Source organism: Branchiostoma floridae, chromosome 17 (genome assembly GCF_000003815.2).
Source record: "Branchiostoma floridae strain S238N-H82 chromosome 17, Bfl_VNyyK, whole genome shotgun sequence".
NCBI classification, from domain to species: domain Eukaryota; kingdom Metazoa; phylum Chordata; class Leptocardii; order Amphioxiformes; family Branchiostomatidae; genus Branchiostoma; species Branchiostoma floridae.
This window is the reverse complement of record NC_049995.1, coordinates 1,743,069-1,764,254: the sequence shown is the minus strand read 5'-3', so window position 1 is coordinate 1,764,254 and position 21,186 is coordinate 1,743,069. Positions and strand designations below refer to the sequence as shown.

The 21,186-nt window shown below is 40.7% G+C and overlaps 2 protein-coding genes across 2 annotated transcripts in view; one reads left to right on the top strand and one right to left on the bottom strand.

Moving 5' to 3' along the window:
* Positions 1–2,757: 2,757 nt before the first annotated feature.
* LOC118404535 (retinol dehydrogenase 10-B-like) lies at positions 2,758–16,172 on the bottom strand. Its single transcript, XM_035803680.1, has 7 exons — positions 16,015–16,172; positions 13,965–14,142; positions 11,831–11,975; positions 10,811–10,883; positions 8,511–8,682; positions 5,036–5,161; positions 2,758–3,949 (listed from the first exon to the last, which is right to left on the bottom strand). The coding sequence occupies exons 1-7, from the start codon at positions 16,136–16,138 to the stop codon at positions 3,856–3,858; spliced, it is 912 nt and encodes a 303-aa protein (XP_035659573.1). The 5' UTR covers positions 16,139–16,172; the 3' UTR covers positions 2,758–3,855.
* Positions 16,173–19,574: 3,402 nt separating this feature from the next.
* The window catches only part of LOC118404625 (60S ribosomal protein L7-like), an 8,068-nt gene continuing 6,456 nt past the window's right edge, over positions 19,575–21,186 (top strand). The window contains exons 1-2 of the mRNA XM_035803855.1: positions 19,575–19,692; positions 20,006–20,108. Of these exons, the coding sequence (XP_035659748.1) occupies positions 19,682–19,692; positions 20,006–20,108 (114 nt within the window). The 5' untranslated portion in view covers positions 19,575–19,681. The remainder of the gene's footprint in view (positions 19,693–20,005; positions 20,109–21,186) is intronic.

The window sequence follows — 21,186 nt, the reverse complement described above, 5'->3', positions numbered from 1 at the left end:
TCAGTGTAGTTGGTAATGAGTTAAGCCCCGGTCACAAAGCGCGTACGATTTCTTGCGATGGCATATTCCGTATATCGTACGATGAGCGCAGTAAATCGCAGGAAAATCGTAAACAAAATCAGCCATCGAAACGCATCGGATGATGTTCAAAATTTTTCCGGCGTCGCATGATTTTTCACTTGTGTCTCTTCTGCATAGCTGTCTGACCGCTTTTGTGCTTCTTTAACCAACAAAATGTGGACAAAGCTGTTGAATACCTTCCTATAATATCTTTAACTGTAAAAATAAATTTAAAAAGACCATAACAACAAGAGTATTACAAGCAAAAGTTCAAATCAAGCCTGAGTACTGGTATGGTTATCTCGACCTGCTTGCCGGCTCTACGTGTCAGGCTCTTTCGAAGATCGTATCATGATATGCTATCAACAAAAAGATGCCATCATACAAAAATCATATCATAAGCATTATATCATATATATTTCCGACTCATATAGCCTGCCTTTATGTTCGAGTTGTCCCCATGGTTATTACGATTATGGTAAACTGACCCAAGACCGACGAGAGCTGAGATTTGATCTAAATATAAACTCACGTGCATGAAGCAATCAGACAATTGTCTGCATCACCTGTGCGGGGCGCGCTGTTCTCTGGTTGCGATTGTGGCAATTGCGACTGATATATTTTCCCTTTTCGTCAATATCGACAATATCAGGGAAAACTGAAACCATCACAACATGCTAAAAATTCATAAATCTATAACCTCATCAGTAGACAAAAATTGCCGTAATGAAGTCTGCTATGGGGGCAAATAAAATCTTACGACGATAGCGAAATTTTGAACATGTTCAAAATCCATTTCAGCTCTATTTTTCGTCATAGGATGCTCCCCGATTTACTATGATTTACTGCGATTGACGCAGGTACGCTCTTATGACCTCTTCGTACGACGCACCACGCGCTTTGTGACCACGGCTTTATATATTTAAACAAGGAGGTAATAGATTTTTAACCTCCTTGATTTAAACCATTGCTTCCGATTCTTCCCCGACTTACGACGCACCGCGCTCATACCCCGCATCGCAAGGAATCGTACGCGCTTTGTGACAGGGGCTTTAGTAGGTTTGCATTAATGCTAAATAAAATCATTCTGTATAAAAAAAAAATATTGCTGTTTCCTACATCTTTTGCATCATTTGAGATTGGGTCGGAGTTTGCCCTGGGACAGATCCCGATTGCAATCTGTACTAGTAGAATCGCCACTTGTCCTAGGACAGATCCTGATCGCAGTCTGTTTCCTATATCTTAGCATCATTTGAGTTTGGATCGGAGTTTGTCCTAGAAGAGATCCCGATCGCAATCTGTACTTAGTAGAATCGCCGATTCTACTAGTGCAGATTGCGATCGGGATCTCTCCTAGGACAAACTCCGATCGGGATCTCTCCTAGGAGAATCGGCGATTCTACTGGATCGTGATTTCTACTGACACATACATACTGTAAATGCAGAAATGTTCGCGGTGGATTAATGTTCGCGGTTTTCGCGGTGACCACTTCACCGCGAATTTAAAACCACCGCGAATATTATTCTATCATGATATTAGATTGCAGTCTATGGTGTTACCGCGAACTTAAATCCACCGCGAAAAGTCCTTTTTCCCGCTACCGCGAAATTAAATCCCCGCGAACTTAAATACATTTACAGTATTTCATCTTGTACAACTCCAATTCTGGTAATTCTTGCCGAACGGACACACACTATACTATTAGGCTAGCCCCTGAGGCGTCGCCAAAAATCAATGGACCAGAAGTTGGACCGATTTGAAAATGAGCAGATTATACCAGCACTACGGGAGCAGGCATTCACGTGTTTTGGGGCTTACAGGTCCACGAAAATAACAAGAGTGGATTAGAGGAGTTGACAGTCATTCTTACCGACTTTCTACAGTCAAACTTGGTATAAAACAGATTGAAGCAGTGTTGTTTACATCTTTTCAACCTCCTTGTTTACATGAAGATAGGATATTAAAACGCCAATAGACGTCGGAAACTCAACCTAACAGAACATCCTTTGTAGCGAAATGAACCATTGTTTTGAGTGTTGTCCATTCACAGATCAGGTTCAGGTCCGGATCTAGACCTGATCCTCCGGACCTGGACCTGGACCTGAATTTTCTGTACCGGTACACGCCCCCCAGTCCCTGGGATGGACTTCTGGCTGTGGAGCCTCACACAGCAGGTATGCCGGGAGCTGTGCTGGATCAAGGCTGGGGCGTCCTTAATTTGTGCCACTGTTGCAAATTGTTCATTATGTAGTTAGCGATGAGAAGGCTGTCCGCTGACCCATTATCAGGGATGCTGATTGAAAGTTCTTTGTGCTTCATGTTTAGTAGGCCCCGGTCTCCTTGTATACATGTTTTTGAAGTGGCCCACATGAAGTGGAAGCACCTCACGAAGAACCCATTCTCGCACAGGGGTTGACTGTTTTTAATATTCACCTTCATAATAGTCTCTTTTTGCATGGGTTGGGAGATAGTTGAAATTGCAAATGTTGCCTGTCTACATGTAGTATACATACTGTCTTTCCAAAGCCATCTGTTACAATCATGGATAGAGAATAATGATAGAGAATAATTTAGCCACGCAAACACAGCAAAGCTGTTTATATTCAATCATTCTGGATTATGCACTTCAAAGTTAAGTAAAGTAGATGTCTTATATCAGACATATTTACATTCTTACACAGCAATGAAGATCATAGTAACTATTCGTTTACCACCCACTTTATATTATCCATGTATTTTATTTCAGTTTGCTTCATATTTCGTTCCATTTGTACTTCTATAAATTCCATTTTTTTACATTTCATACTTTCTGTACAGTTTCTTGACACAATAAAACTGCAGTGACTTTTGTAATGACTCTACATCTATATGTCATAGACGAGAGAAGTGGATACAAAAGGAGCAAGAAACAGGTCCTATATGAATACATCAACATGTTGAGTTCACAGGTTAAGGAAAATATTTTCTAATAACATTAAACATTTTATGGAGTAAAATAGCCGGATACACCTGGGAGGTGCCAGAGAGCAGGTGTAAAACTGGACAGAACAGAGCGGCAGACTGGACATGTACATGTGGTGCCCGCATCAGAGACCACTCAACTTGTGGCGAGGAGGAAATTTGATTAAACTTTGATTGTGTCTATCTTATGAATTGACTTAGAAGTCTTAAAGTTGTTGTTTTTTACATTAATTGAATTGGTTGGGAAGAAATACTAGTAGTGTACAAATATTATGAAACCTAAACAAGACTGTGGAATGCTTCTCAAAATGAAGAATACATGTAACGTTATATGGTCCACATCTTATTTCTCAAGTTATGTTTCCAGGTACCTATATAATAATAATAGTGACCAATGTTATGCTCATCCTGACTACGGTAACCAATGCTCAAAAGGAGTTCATAGATGTCACTTCATCTGTCGGCTTCCACTGATAACAATGCAGTAACTATGGCTACCAACTACATTCACTTAGGCAGGAACAAATTAGCCAATCAGATAAGTGGACCTTGAAGTGATCAGGTGAAGAAGATGTCTTACATGTTGTTATATATTAGACATATTAGTTTCTAGAAAATTACACAGAAATAAAGATCATAGTAAGTACACTATGTTAAACAGCTAGAAAACTATAATATGTACATGTACATATATCATGCTATGACTGACACATGAAACATGTCTTAGCCATCTCATAGCATCAATGGAATCATTTATTTAACATTAAATAATCTTAAGGCAAGCTCTTCCTTCGTTTTGCAACGTAATGGACTACAAGGAAGTATCATCAAGCCTACTCCTCCTTCCTCCTGCCAGTAAAAGTGTCCATAGCTGTATCAATGCCAAAGAACTTCACCACTGCCCACATGGCATCCATCGGAAGGACTCTGAAAAATTAACATGAATACAAACTTTACATCCAGAATATTGCATTTTGGGACCTACTACATTTTTCAATTGTTTTTGTTTAACTTTATGTCTTGGCCCTTAGGCGTTTAGTAAACATATGTTGGTATTAGTTAGCCCCTTGCCTAGAAGACAATAGTAACCGGTATCAATAGTGGACAGATTTCCAAAAATTAATAACCCATGCAGTGATGTAAGTCAACGGAAACACAATTTAGACAGTGTATCAGCATTCAGAGCTCTAGTGAGCATATGCATGCCTTTTTCCGTTAAGCGTTACGAGCCATTTTAATTCACCGTTAATCGTTACCGACCCGCTCTAATTCAACGTTCAGTTCCAAAGGAAATCCTAAGACTCACTTTTTTTACTAAGAGAAAAAAACCCTATGTATTCATCTATCACTAAATTAATATTTCAACCACTACAGTACAACTGTTTATGATTAAGACAAGACCACTTATGCCATGAGTGAAAACGTGGCAGGAACAAATCCATTTCAGAATAAGCCCAGGCCTATAAAAGCATGATGGCATGAATTTAGTTCTGCATGTGTCTAACATTTAATGTGCAGCGTAGGGCACATGCCAAAATGCAGTTACTCTTGACAAGTAGGGCTGTCTCCAGCTTTGAATTTTTTCTGTCCCTCTCATTGTTTGGGAGCCAATGTTGTTAATTTTCCTTGTATAAGTCGTCATTTTAAGCTTATGAAAACACATTTTCATCCATTCTATGTGATGAAGTTCAAAGAGACAGATGGGGAGTATTTTCTCTGTTGTGCCAACAAGCAAATTTCCATTCCAGGACCCCTGAAATGGATACATGTAACGTTACATGACATCGTGTGATTTTGTTTTGGTCAGACGCTTCAGGCAGCATCCACAATCTTTCCTCAGTAACACAGAGGAGGTCTGGTAGAAAACATGTGTTACTGGTAAAACACGAAGGTAGTAGATGCTATCTGAAACCTCTGATTGTTATATCCAGTTGCTTTTGTAACTGCTTTTTGGCACATCTTACTACCTGGATGTCATTAACCTTCATCGACGTATAGGGCACATGTACTTACGGTTTGAGGAATGTGAAAAAGTTGAGGTATCCGGGCACAAAGACAACTTCTCTGTTTGTTAAGATGCCCTGCATGATGCTGTTGACTGCATGCTGGGGCTCCAGCGGGGGCAGTAACCAGCCCTCCCTGTGGGGGAGAGGGGATCATTTCAATAATATCACAATACTTACATCATCATTTCTGTCAATAGTTTAATCAGGTTGGGTCACTGAATAAAGAGAATTTTTACAGAACCATTGCTTTAGCTATGGAAGTCTACAAGTCATGAACTGTGTCGGGAGGGGGGGGGAGGTAATACAGACTCAGTCACTTTTGGAAGTACAGTCAAACCTGCCCAAGACGACCACCAGGGGGACCGGAAAAAAGCGGTCGATTTGGACAGGTGGTCGCTGAGAAGAGTATCGACTCAAAACATGCCCGATGCAAAAAATGGTTTCCGTTGAGTTTAATGGCAAATAGCAAGCACACTGCACGTACGCAAAAGATGGTTGTAAAGTCCGGAATCAATTCAGCCGCAGCTGCCATTTCTTGACTTGTACTATGCAATAAACCAGTATTATTAAAAAGCGAGGTCTATAATGTTAAATACAACACGCACATTGTAAATCTAACCCCAAGCTTTTATCGAGCTTTTATACGATACAGTGTTTTAAAGCTCAATACTTGTACACTAACGTTTTAGACAGTAAGGGAATTTTGATGCTGTCAGTTACTACACAAGCCTTTATGCGTCGCTGTGTTCTTGATCGCCGTATCTGATGAAATAACTATGGTGCACCTTTCGAATTCGATGCCCGGTACGTCCCGATAGCGTACTTACCAACGGGTGAATGTACAGTACAGTTGGACAAAAGCACTCACACAGATCTTTCTTAAAAAGGTATGAGCTACACAGATCTTTCTTTAAAAAGTATGAGGCTATATACGTTTCAGCATGCGTTTACTTTATAAAAAACTTCTGTAACAACTAAATTCGGATTTTCTTACAACGAAATTTCCTCCCATATTACAGTAGACTGCCCCATTGACCCACCCATTTCTTCTAAACAAAATATCGTAATGGCAGTCAAAATCCAACGCAAACTGGCAGATCGGCACAAAATCGAGCTAGTTATCATAAAAAAATCGATGAAAACCTCAATTTTAAAAATGATGTGGTCGTTATGGGTCTCAATTTGGGCCGGTCGCGGTCGCGTTGGCCAGGTGGTCGTTGAGAAAAGGTCGCTTAATGCTTACGTCAATGGGAAAAAAAATCGGGACCGGAAAAAAGCGGTCGAATTCCGTCGAAATCGCCAGGTGGTCGCTGAGAAGAGGTGGTCGCTCGGGCAGGTTTGACTGTAGATGAAACTGTGATTGTTATTATCAATTGGCAGTTGTTATGTATATATTACCCTCCTTTACGTTTGGGACCACATTGTAAAATATTGCACAAAGCAGCTGTACATTATGTAAATACTTTACTTTTGTGGCTGCATCTGGACCTGTAAGCAGTACCTATTGCTGCAGTACAATGTGAACATGTCTGAATTGCCCTGAGGAAGGTGACAGACGGTCACTGACATGTTGGTGGAAATAAAGCAATGGTTATGTGAAAAGAATATCTTTATTCACTACGTTCTTTCTTATCAAAATAAGTCAGATTGAATGTGAGCACATTGTGGGCATGTGGATACAGTCAAAACTCAGGGGACCAACAACATTGGGTCAACATGTATGTGGACTTTAAGATGCTTAAAATGTTTTTAGATGCTTGTGTCCATGGAAAAATTGACTAAAGAACCAACAAAATAATGGGTCAGGTGGTGCTTATATAGAGGTCACCAGGTCACTTGGCAATGTACATGTACAGGACTTAGTTGGAATGTAGTTGATGAGATGTTAGATGATATATTGAACAGAAATTCTACACACCATACTAAGTACTTGCTGAGAAAACAGTAGTGACAGGTTAACTTCAGCCCAGTCATGTCTATTGATCTGGTTGACCAAGCTCATTACCCCACAAAGCAAAATTAGACTCTCCTTTTGGTTGACTCAGTCTGCTACTTTTGATGGACAGCATGGCATGGAGTGTATTGCCATAGAGTCTATTGGCATGGAGGCTGCCACTTCAGCCTTAGAAAGTCATCAGCCATTCATTTCAAGTTCAACACCAACATGTTTATAAAAGGGGTAGTGTTTTTTTTTACCTACATGCAGATCGAACAAATCTTTTTCGCTCATGATGATAGAAAAGGAAAGAATGCTCATTTGTGTTGATTGGTAACACAATAAACAGTTCAATCAGTTCCAACAGGAATACATACAAGTCTGTACTGTAGCCTTCATCATGTTCAAATAACCATGCCACTCACATGACTCTTTGACAAGCCATGTGAGCTCTTGGATAAGGGAGTATATCACACTGATAGCGCAGACAACCATACATTTGGAGACATGCTTGTTGTGGTGGTCTCTGGGCAGCTTAGCTGTTAACCACCAGTAGGCAACATGATCACATGCATTCTATACTATCTTGTTATCTACATTTATAAAGGTTAGACATCCAGCTAAACAATATTCAAATAAAAGTCAATCTCTACAACTGGATAAAAAAACGTTTACTTCCAGACATTTAGAGTGACATCCATCACTCTTCTTCAGCGTCACTAGAATGAACTGGCAGAACAATTCAATACCGTCACAAGTACAACTGGCACGAACAATTTGATGCATAATTTACAATTTTGAGTTAAATTTTGCATACGATCCTTAGGAGTTAGTGAATTGAAATGTTAAACTAGTTAGCTGTACTTGTATTGAATTGTTCTGCCAGTTCATTCTAGTGACGCTGAAGAAGAGTGACGGATGTCACTAAAACATCAGGAAGTAAATGTAGATCGTAGTAATCATAGCACAATGCTAAACTTTCTCCCATCACTACTGAATAAGGCAACAGTGGCCATTGAAAATCAGATCTGTGTACACCTTAGCATTGGAAGAAAGTTAAGCATAGCCTCTACATGTATGCCATTCACAGTCAATCTATTCATGTTGCAAAACCTGCTGACCAGTCGTTCATTCATTCCACAGGACTGGTGTACACCAACATACAAATGAACATACATTATTATAATGATCATGAAAGACCTTATTGATAACTCACACTCAGATGTTCAGATGTTAACAGGACTAGTAGACCTGTAACAGATTTTTGGACCAAAATAGTAATCTACAGTACCATATTGGACTTACAATTACATGTACATTGTAGTGCAATCTCAATTCGATCTGAGAGATCGCACATTATGGTGGAAGTGGCAACGGTACAGTCTGAAATACAAATATTGCAAAGGAAAGAAACTTGTTGCCTTAACAAGCCCAACTCAAGAGATAATGCTTTACAATACTTAATGGATGTAAGGGTGAGAATGTACAGGATGGAATTAGACACAGGTAGGGGTGTACATGGGGAGACATTTTCTCATTGCCTTACTTTGGAGTAAATCCTTCAAACATTCCTGTACTTATGATCCACGGGTAGGCTGCTGTCGTGTAGATGCCCTGCTTTCCAGTTCGCCTTATTTCATACCGCAGACACTCTTCAAACCCCACTGCTCCAAACTTGCTGGCTGAGTAGTCACATAGACCCACACCACCATAATGGCCTATTGAGAGGGAGGAAGGATGGGGTAGGGAGATAGGCTTTCCATCATTCTATTGTAGAGGCTACAGCTATTGCCATTCAGAGTTCAGGTCACTGTATCCAACAAATGCATGTGCTTATTACCTCCATAAAAGTGGAGGTATTGGTTAACGTCACCCTCCCACTCAGGGTTGACTATCCCAGCAATGCCTTACGATATCACCCCTGACAATTCAGCCACACAAAACGGGTATTAGGGGCATGACTCCTAACCAACTGTCAACCCATCAGAGAAATGCCTTTTTGTTGTCTAAAGGCTCCATATAAGGTCACTCATTAACATTCAAGAGCAAGGTAACAGTACCGGCATAACGTTTAACAGTTCTTTCAGAGTCCAGACGTCTTAATTAGGTACCAAATTTAAGATTTGTTGGTTCTGTACGTATAGGGTAACCACAGCATCACCGTATACCGACCTAACATACGAAAACAACATTATCATCACGCGAAAATAAACAGAATTTGTGCACGCCGGGATGTACCCTTATTGTTTGAAACTTGCAATCCGACAAATCAGGCAAGCTCATTAATATCCATATGTAAGTCGCCCCTAATACCCATTTTCTGTGGCTGAATTGTCAGGGGTGATATCGTAAGGCATTGTCGTGATAATCAACCCTGAGTGGGAGGGTGCCTAGCGTGTCACCTGGATACTGTGGCAGATAGCTTTGATTTAAGAAAGGAGAGGTATAGGGAAATGAGATAGGGTTTATCTGTGCGAAGGATACAACCATTTTGACGTGCTTAATCGAATTTATAAAACTGAAGACAACCCTTTCAGCATACAATCACCGCCAGTTTGTTGTCTTGAAAATATGGTATCAGTTAATTTTTAGAAGAAACATTGATCGTCCACTTTGGCATTAATTAAAATCTAGACAAAGTGAGGTCTTCTTTACATTTGAATATATGTGCTTCTCTAAGTCTTGGCTGACTTGATCAGGCCTCGAAATTAACTTTTTCCCCTACTGTCCCAGAAGTGTTCCCAAAAATAAATTCCAATCGTCCCGAAGTGAGGATGGATGGTCCCAAGTAGGAAGTATGTATTACAACAATAAATATAATGTTGAGTCAGACTCAGAATACAAAATTTCTGTATAACTAATTGTCAATTACATGTATACAATAAACTCAAAGTCAACACAGATTCAAATGTGTCTTGTCCAGAAATTTGAGACAAACCAAACATAACAAGTGGAGGTTGGGAAGAAAAACTTTTTAACTGGTGATTTTGGGCCATCAGAAGGAGAATTATTATCTTCTGACATTAAAGATGTACACTGTTTGTGTGAGAATGGAAAGTCTCTGGAACTTATTGATCGAAGTCTTTCAGTTTCTTTATTGTCCCGTCGCCATGCTTTTTCTATATGAAGACCACCTATGTAAGATCTAAGAAGACCACTTTTCCTGGGTCTCTTCAACTCTCTTGAGTGGTCTCATTATCCAGGTTTGACTGTATAGCCAATCAGAGCACTTCATGTACAGTAACAGATAAGTGGGATACCAGACTGTTGACTCACTCTATTCATTACATTGTACATAGCCACCTAAATTCTGCCTAGAGGTGTAACCACAGTCAAAAAAAGCTTGAACTGTTTTTTAACCCCCTGACCAGAATAGACCCAGCATAAAACAGAGGAATGAGGTCAGGAGAGAGAGGGTGATCTGAGATGAAGTTCCAGGTGCTAATCAATATAAAAGACTTCAGCAGGACCTTCATCTGGGATGTTAACAGTGCTGTAAGCTATGCTGCGGACTATATCAGGTATTTCAGACCTAACAAAGCTGATCTGCAAATTCTAATTTTTCAACATGTTTATACAGCATGCACAACACTGCATTTTGTACTCTGTCAACATTGCAGAAAATGCAGTACTCGTTTAGAAACAATGGGTACAAGACTAAGTGCAGATTCAGCATATGTAGAATAAAAGTACAGTCACCAAGACATTGACTTTTTTTATTGTTCTGACTGTAAAATAGGGGCTTTTTTTTACATGTAATTAGTGCCAGGTTTGAAAGAAAGTAAGTTTTTACACATTGTCAATGTCATGGTGACCATTAAAACCTGCACATTGCACTTGACTGACCTGCGATACTGGCAATGCTGATGATGTGACCATGATTGTTAGCCAGCATCCCTGGCAGGAAGGCCTTGACTGTCTGTGGAAACAGGAGATACAGTTATCGGAGAAAGCTTCATCTCATTGGTACATCACTGAATAAAGAGACCCTTTTTAAACAACCATTCATTTGCTTCATTCACACCGACATTTCTTTTCTTAATACTAGGTAGATAGATAATGTTACATATTTAATTATTGTTATCAATTGACAACTATATTTATTATTGTTATTAATTAGCCACAGTCGATGCTGTATGGCTAATCAATTAGGATTTTACTGTGAATATTGACCAAACCTGAGGCCATATAGTAGTTATTGTCAATTGGCGTTTTGGGGCTTACCTGGCCAAGAAAATAACAAGTGAAGTCGAGTAGAGTTTATAGTCATTTGTACTGAGTTTCTAACAGAAATTTCAAGCTAATTGTGGATCCAAATAAAGTCAAAGTCTACAGAAAGGTACAGAGACAGTTTGCCATGATTACATGAAGACAGGATTTATAATGCCAATGGGAGTCTGATACTCCACCAAACAGATTTCTTTGTAGCAAAATTGACCATTGTTTTGAGTATCAACAATTCACAAGCTTTCACACTTTTGCTGATAATCAAGTTTAGGTCTGGACCTGGACCTGATCCTCTAGACCTGAACCTATTTTTACCTACATGTATACACTCCTTTACGTTTGGGACAGCATTGTAAAAATGCTCATATAGCAATCAGTAACTGTAAGCAGCAACACCTGTGCTACAGTACGTAATACTATATACAATGTGAACCAGTCAGAATTGCCCTGAGGAAGGAGACAGACGGTCACGGAATTATTTTGCTCATTATTTTCTTGGACCTGCCGATATAGTGTGTTCATTTTCTGACCAGTCCAAAATCTGGTCGACTGATTTTTTTTCTAGGTCCTTTTCCGTTTTTTTCCACATCGGTCCAAGAAGAAGTAGCAGTACTGTCTCAGCTGTTTGTCAAGCCTTACCCAGAAGTGAGCCAGAGTGTTGACAGCAAAGGTTCTCTGGATTCCCTCATCAGGCAGCTCCAGCAAGGTCTTCCCACAAACCACCCCTGCATTGTTGACCAGGATGGACACGTCTCCCACCTCTGTCTTCACCTGCTCGGCTATCCTGCACACAAACCAGAGTTCCCTCACCTCAAATGTGTGCCTTCAACAATCTCAACCGTCACAACTGACTTATTCAGAAGGTTTGTACAGATTATATCTTCTGTTACCCTGACAACTCAAGTCCAAAGTAATGTGTATATCTTGGCAAAAAAGGTCATTGTAGCAATTTCTCATTAATTATGAACAGGAGGCCCTGATTTGCTTAATTTACATTGAATAAAGTTAACCAATGGGCCACATTGATTCAATTTCAATTTTCCACAGTTCTGAATAAACTCATTTGCATATTTGATATCAGTTTATGTTCTGCCCATCATGAATTACATTTGCTACATTTATTGAAGTCCATTTAAGGTCTGGGACCGGAGTTTCTTTTATGATTTCGGCGGTTGGCGGACAGCTTCAGGCTCAAGGGCTACAGTTCCGCTAGGAAATGTAGGACACAAAACTTAATCAATATGGTGGAAAGCAGTTTACTGCCTCTTTCCGACAAACCTATTGGTATTGTCTGTTGTCTCTTTATTTTGGGTAGAATATGTAGACAGTAAAATTCTAATTTTGGACCCGAAAAAATAATTTTTTAACACTTTTTTGATCGAAGCTGCTTGGAAAAAACGAATTTTCACAGGATAACGGCCTACGTGGTGCGTGGTGTGTAAAATGGAAATAAAAAAATTCCATGTGATCAGTGTGAAATGATGCTCACCTCTACACATGACCTTGTTTCTAAAGAGACCTGTGCAAGTGCAATATTTTTTGAAAGCCCCCCTGCCCCCTAGAATGACATTGACCGGAGCCATGGGAAGACTGTGCGGACTGTCCCCAGTCTGACCTGTCTAACAGGCAGGCACAAACAAGGATCTGGACACAATTTCCAGCATACCAGGACAGAAAGGTCATTTGTTTTGCTGTCAGGAGATCAGCTACCTGTCACTTCACCATCCAACATTCAGCGCACTGATGTAGAACATCTTGCAAGGTTTTGTCAACACATTCTGGCGCAGAGACATTCTTTTACAGTATTACAATTTCCCTGATCTAAACATTGCACATTGCATAAAAATGAATGCATCCCCTAGAGACTTGATTTCACTTTACCTGGATCACTCAGAACTGTGCATGGATCTGTGTTATAATTGGTATGTGGGTAGCTGCTAGCAAAATGAAGGACACGAGCCACCAATACCTAGTAACAGGTGACCACAGTGATTCCGCGCTACCAAAATTGCTGTGAAAATTCTGTCTTCAAAAAGAAGGGAAGTGAATATGTGTACAAATTCTTTTTAATGGCAAAAAAAGCTGTTTGTTTGGACTTGGTTTATTTACCTTTCTAATCATCATAGTCAGTGGCATCAAACACGGCGTACTTATGCATGATAAGATCAGCAAAAAATCAGGGCATCTTAGGGCAGGGCGCATCTTAGGGCGGCCCTCGTTATATACCGTTTTATGTAAATTTGTCTTGTACCATTGTAATTTCATGTTATTTGTAGACCTATGCAATCAGCTGTGCTGCCTATAGGTCTGTGTAAATGTGATGCCTGCATTTTGAATAAAAATAATGAGTTATGAGAGCCTCTCACAAGATCTCTTCTTTCACCTTGCAAATTAGGTCCAGATTGCATAATTAGCTATTAATCATGCCAATCATCACATAAGCTTATTACAAGGCTAAAAACATTCATTCTAAATGACAAGAACTCCATAATCTTATCAATCATGATATAACTTTGGAAGCGGTGAATGTTTGAAATGCTACTTTTGTAAGAACAATTGTGTCCTTGATAATCAGGGTATGAGCTCCAGGCTGTGGACAGTCAGCTTTAGATTTGTCGCCAAACCTTGTTTTTATACCATTCTGTGCCAAATAAAGATGAATTTAAAGGCCTGCACACTTATATTAGAAATGTTGAAGAATACCACATTGTTGTGTTAATGTTATGTTATTTCTTCTGTTGTAAAGTACATATTGAGTGGGGTGAAGACTGACCTGTATACATCATTCTTGTTGCTGACATCACAGACGTATGCCTTGGCCTTCCCTTCTGCAGCCTGCACCAATCTGGCAGTCTCCTCATTTGCGGCCTTGTCCACATCCCAAAGCACAACCGTTGCCCCCAGCTTGGCGAATTCCAAGGCAAATAGACGTCCAATCCCCATACCTGCCCCTAGTTTTAAAACATGTGCAAAAGAGGAAGCTCAAAGATGTTGGTATTTGTCTGTCTCTAGCCAATCAAAATCAAATGAGCTTAAGAACTGAAATATCACAGGAACAGATTTTCTGCGCCGGTAAAATTTGCGCATGCAGGATAAATTTGCGCGGGAAAAATTTATTTCCTAAATTATGTCAGACTAGAGTTCCATGAACACATCCCCTCACCAAATAATCATGCCTTTATTCAAGACAATAAGCTCTCATTCATGTATTGCTAAAGAGTACCTACCCAAAAAGCAAACAACTGCATGAACGTGTGTTTGTAGCAGTTGAAAATTCCATTTTATGCATCCTAGGGCCGGTGCACTCCCCCCGGTATATATTCCTCTCCCGGCATTTTTTCCTTTCCCGTCGTATTCCCGGATAAAAATCGCGAATCATCCCCTCCCCCCAAAAAACTTCTGCCCCCCCCCGAAAAATATGTTGGGGGGGGCGTCGCCCCCCCAGAAAATCAAGCTGAAACCTTGTGTATTTTTTGATTGATGGAAATTGCATTAAATCAAGCTAGTCTAACGGGAAAATTTACGCATGAAAACGCAAGAAATGACGTTTCAGAGAGTCCCGAATTCAAAATTTCGCCAGAGTTCCCTTGTGACGGCTCGCGTCTTCGGTCATGTCGGCGCAGGACAATATGTTGCGGGAGCGTCGCTCTCAAAATCCTTTTAAACTAATAGAAATTTTACTATCGTACTTAGCTTAGTTTACAAGCAGAATGTGGGCCTCAAATGCAGGAAATAACGTTTTAGGCGGTCAAGATTTCAAAATTTTCTCTGGACCTCCCTACCGATGACTTGTGCCTCTGGCGCTCACAACGACATGGTAAAATTTGTTGAGGCATGGGTCATCGCCCTCAAACATATCTTTCATTCACAAAAATGGCATTAGATTTAGCATAGTCCCCCAGCAAATTTGTCCCTCAAAATACAGAAAAAAAGCGTTTCAGAGGGTGCAGATTTTAAAATTTCCCCAGACCAACCTTGCGACAGCCTGCACCTTCGACACTTGAAATGGTGAATATATTTTGGGGGCATCGCCCTCGCTAAAACCATGTGTCTTTCTAACAGAATTGTCATCAAAATTAGCTTAGTCTCACAGCAAAATTTGCCAGTCAAAACGCAGGAAATGGCGTTTAAGAGGGTCAAGATTTCAAATTTTCCCGGGGGAGCATGCCCCCGGACCCCCCTAGGATGGAGGCGCGACAGGTAGCCGCTTCGGCACTACTTGTGTCGCAAAATTCTGTCAGTAAAAGTTTGCCCCCCATACGAAATTTCCTGCCGCCGCCTCTGTTACTAGTACTTGTTTTTGCAGGGTAAGATTTTTGTCCAGAATGAAGCCCAGACCTTTTGTGGAGACGACCCTTGGGACGCACCACCTCCCCCCCCACCCCTCCACCCCAATCCCAGGGTTAACCTTGGTGGGTGTGAAATCACATAAGATTTGTGCATGTCACTTTAATAGTGATTCCTGCGAATGTCATAAGGTTCGTACGTTTTCGTATAGTGGTTCGTGCGCACCACATAAGATTAATAATAATGATATCACATAAGATCCATACGAATATATAAGGTTTGTGCAAACGCTTAGGCAGCCCTGTGATCAAGTGAACAACTTAAAGACTGGTATAAACGTTATCCTCCTTTTGCAAGGCTTCACATTGATGGATGCAGCACCCCCAACACTGCACCAAACCCTATCAACACAGGGATGGCTCAGCTACAACACGACCTAACCTAGCTATAGTTACAACAGTTACAACACACACACACACACACGCACACACGCACACACTCACAAGCACATAGACGTGCACACATACCTGTGATCACTGTGATCACACAAACATCTCCCTCCACCGACTTCTTCCTTGCAGGTAAGAAGACCTGAGCAAGCGCCGAAACAAAGGCGCAAGTTACCCTCCAGATCAGCAAACCGAGCTGGACGAATCCCATGTTGGATGGGAGCTGCGGCCAAGATAGAGCGCGTGGAATGCTACTCTACAGACATGTCGACATACTAAACCCCTCGCGCACACTCTCTCGCACACACCCAGACCACATCTGCCACGATTTCTGTTTCGCAACTGCGGGATCAACATAGACTGTCTAATGACAGGAGGCCTGATGATCTCTCCCACGATGCGTGGCAAGAATTACTGACTTTTCCTCGCTCGATCCTAGGTGATTCAACCCCAAAATAGGAACTCTGAACTTTGTTATAGCATTACATTGTTGTGCATGTTTTAGAATGATTTAGGCAAAGTAAGACTAACCCAGTAAAGTGTTAGAAGTGCCAGATTAAGGTGTCAACATTGGCTCCTACTAAAGGTGCCATATTTGGAAAATAGTGGGCGGGGCCTGAATATCTTAGGTAGGAAGCAGTTGGGTAGTACTGCTGAGGTAGACCAAGCAGAGGTTAGGCTCCGGTAGTTTTTATCGGGCTTTCTATTTTGTATTAGTATATTGCTGTGTCGTTAGGTTTTGACACAGCAAGATACAATACAAAATAGAAAGCCTGATAAAAACGACTAAAAAAAAACGTTTAAAAAACAGAAAGAATATGAGAATTAGAGTTCGGCGACCTCATACCTCCATGAATATTTACAGCTTTTGTAAATTTCATGCAATTGACTGATACATTAACATAATTTATGTATGGTATTGTTCACCATTGACTAACGTACACGTGTCACAATAATAAAATTCCCATCATTAATCATAAAGCGGTTTAGCAATTTTTGCCTAAATTATGCAAATAAGCTCCTCATTGCCATATTTGGTATCTGCTTATAATCCATCCATCATAATTAACATGTGTTACATTTATTGAAGTCCAGTTATTGAAAACAGTCGAATTATACAATTTCCTCATTAATTATGCAAAGTAATTCCTCATTTGCATAACATTCATATCATTATGAACATCTTTGTCCAAGGTACCTGCATGCCTTATATGATGCCAATCCCTCAATCCTTTCTGCAGTTATCCTCTTTGGAATGTCTTCACAAAAACGCCCCTGCAGTTCCCAAATTAAATGTTAGGGGGACGAAACTTGCTCCACTTTGTCATGACACAAAAAGCTATCTACCGCTTAAATTTCAAGACCATAGCATGTCTAGAACAAGAGATACATTGAAAAAAAACTGCTATGATAGAATGTTCTCATTAATTATGCAAATGTGCTCCTATTTTGCATAATTAGTATCTTATCTTGTACAACATTGTCTAAGGTACCTACACACCAAAAATCATGAAAATCCGTTGTGCCCTTCTTGAGTTATCCCCTTCAGAAGTTTTTGACAAAAATGCCCCTGCTATCCCAAAACTAGACGCTAGGGGGCTCAAACTTATGTCGCTTCTTCCTGAGCACAAGAGCTATCTAACACGCAAAAATCGTGACCATAGCATGTTCAGAACACCGAGATAGCAAAACCGGAAGTTGCGCTGCAGTACCAAGGGGAGCCGATAGAGGGCCCAAAATCTAATCATTTCTAGCTTTCATCACACACTACCAACACACCAAGTATGAAACTAATCCACCGAACCGTTCTTGAGTTATCTTGTTTACACACACACACACACACACTGACACACACACACAGACACACAAACGCTGGGTAAAATATAACCTCCATGACATTTCATGGAGGTAATAAGAATATATAACCTCTTGTTGGACAGTTAAAATCCTCCTTCGGTAGAAATCTTGGGTAGTATAGACTGGCCCGGGGTCGGGGAAATACGTGTGTTAGTGATCAGATGTAAAGAACACCGGTGGTGTCTCAGGCCGCAATGAGGCAGGCTACACTCCTTTGCCAGCTTGTGATACCATGTGAGTATGTCACACCACCGTAGGATTTGCTGACTGGAGATTATTTTTCTGTCAATAGTCATCAATAATGCAAGAATGTCTATTATTGTTATTTTTTGTTTGTTTGGACCTTTGTTTATTCATGAAAGCTCAACTTGATCGGCCTGCAAGCCGCTTTCCATTGCATAATCATCATCATTATATAACGTTACATGCAATTTGTTAACTATTGGTCTGGCTTTTCAGCACGCACAGCCAGGGCTGCCCGACCAGCCTGTTATTGACAGGACAGATTTTAGTTATTATTGAATTTTATGCTAGGACTAAGAAATGACATAGAATAAAGAAGCCGGGAGCTGGCAGTTGAGGACAGAGTTGGAGAGAGGTGTTGGTCAGAGAAGGAGCACAGAGAGAGGGTCCCAATTCAGCACCTCCCGTGCATGTCGATGGCATGTCCTGTGTCGTGTGTGTGTTGATTAGTCCTGTAGTCTAGACGTTCCTCGTGCAGAATTCTCAAGAACTCGGGCCACAATATTGGCCGCCCCCTTCTTACATACTTTTAGACCCCGTTCATGATGCAAAAAAATGAAACGGTTCTATCGGTTAGGCCTGGAAATCCGACAGCAAACGGAAATGTTGCGTCCACGATACCCACGCGCAAAATGTTTCATATGATTATCGGATTGCACGTCACGCAGACTGGCGGGAATTCCTTACGCCCAGGTCTTGTTGTTGTTGTACCTCTGAAAAATGATGTCTAATCGCGAAAGGGAACGCAATCGGTAGGCCCTCGATGCGAAAAGCCTTCACCGACGAAATATTGTGTACATTGCCCACGCTGCAGCAGTGGTAACGTTAACGTTAGTACTAGCAGCATCAGCCGTGGACAAGTTTGAGACGAGACCGAACTGGTGGGACATTGATATGAGAACTGCATGGCCAGGCTGCCCTGTCGACCAGGAGGCAATTTTTTTAATTTTACGATTAAAACGCGGCCGAATACCTGAAAGACAGGTTAAAAATTCTACTTTTTCCCCGGATGAATGACGTCATCAACATGGCGGCGAAACGGATCGCGCCGCTTTTGCGTTCATGATGAAAATGCGCAATTCTGGATAACCTAGAAACCGTTTCAAACCACCTCCCGAGGAGGTTCCGAAAAAAACATGTTTAAGATCCGTTTCGGAGCGTTCATTATGACAAAACTTATTTGTTTCAGCTTGTCTAACCGATAGAACCGTTTCATTTTTTGCATCATGAACGGGGCTTTAGTAACTGTTACATGCAACTTCGCTCGGAATATAAATTCCTGACATGCCTGTACTGGGAAATCTTGACTACCGGACGCATACTATACTGTTAGGCTTGCCCCATGATGCGTCGCCAAAAACGGTTTTGTACCCACCCCTAACGTTAAATAATGTTAGATGTACCCACTTCACTTCCGTCAGAGGGGGTGCGCTTCACTATTCAAATCAACAAGATCGATTAATTTGCTCTATGATGGTCACTTTACGTCGTAAAATGCTATCCAATTAACAATCATATCGATTCATAATATGTTGTTTTCGGTGTTTTTAAGCAGATAATGGTGTAAAATGCACAGAACCAAACTAAGCATTTGGGCTGATCCACTCCGTAGTTTCGCTGAGTTCCCGGATGTAACACCCTCTTTCTCTGCAACATGGCGGACGCGTAAGTGTGTGTTTTAAATGTGGAACTATCCGCTGCAATCGAAGACTTATAACGACTCTATCACGGATCCACTAAAATTATTTGAATAGTTTAATAGATATAGGTTAAAGTAAAAGAAAAATTTGGTGGTAACACTCTCCTCTTTACAGATTTTTGCTTGCGAGCATACATGTTTGTACGGAGCAATCACCGCCAACGTTATGTGTACTTCGTTTACCTTTTTTCATCGATCAATGCTTGTCTACCATAGAGACAATTTTTGTATGTCTTAACATGTGTTTTAAACCAGCATTTTTCTTTGTCTTGTCTCTAGAGAGGCCAAGCTTCCGAAGGTTCCCGAGAGCCTCTTGAAAAAGAGGAAGCGTTTTGAACAGCTGAAGGCGCAGCGAGCTAAAGCTGCCATCCTTCAGAAGAAGGTGGGTAGACCGAGGTGGAACTCGCAAGTAGTAACAGCAGAAATTATGCTTGGCCCACAGTTTGTCACTTTTGATATTGATTATAACTTAGAATCAGTATCATACCAGGATAATCATCACCGGAAGTAGTACGAAGCACCTGATTTTGTGATCACCAAGTAGACACATGTATAAGTTTCTGGTAGAGGTACTCGAAAGTACATGTGAACCAGGACCCAAGCCCCTCTGTTTGCTACTATGAATAATATGATACTGCCCATGATATGAAATGTTGAATTGTTCAACTTCAAGTATGGGGTTCCTCCATCGCCCTAACATGTGTCAAACTGCTTTAGTGCTGCAGGGGCACCCCTCTCCCCGCAAACACTCCTTTTTTTATCTAGAAAATCACATCGAAGTTAACGTAATAGATGTTGACATGTTAAATGACATGATAAATGTTAATACAAGTTGATGACATGGTACTAAGATGAACGAATATACTTTGATATATGTTCGCCAGATAAAGATATGGTGCCTTCCTTTTATTATCTAAGGTTTCCTCATGAAAAACAGTTGAAGGCGCATATTTTTGCATGTTTGGACATGTCTGACAGGCAAAGTTTCGCAGGAAGTTTGAATCGGCAAATAGAGCTGCCATTTTTCCAAGTGACGCACGTCAGGGGTTTTGTCATAAATCGAACCTGTGTGTGCCCGTGACTGGCATTGACATCCGTTAACTTGGCCATGACGACCACTATACTTGGTCCAAGGTTTTCCCAATAGTCATTAGCATGAACTTGAAGCATTTTGCCAAAGATGACCACATGACAACCATGCCAGGGAAGGGCTGGAGTTGTAACCACACATAACGACAGCATCAAACACAAGTTATTGCATTATATTCTATTGTAGTATGAATACATCAAGGCGACTGGTCGCAATCTTAGTAAAGTACATATGTACATCATACCTGAAATGACAGACATTTACTAACATTCATTGGGGTCAGTGTTTCAAAATTTGTCAGAAACTTATAGGGTAATACAGATAAAAATTTTAGAAAGAATGTAAGCTCTATGGGCCTAGTTTGTACTAA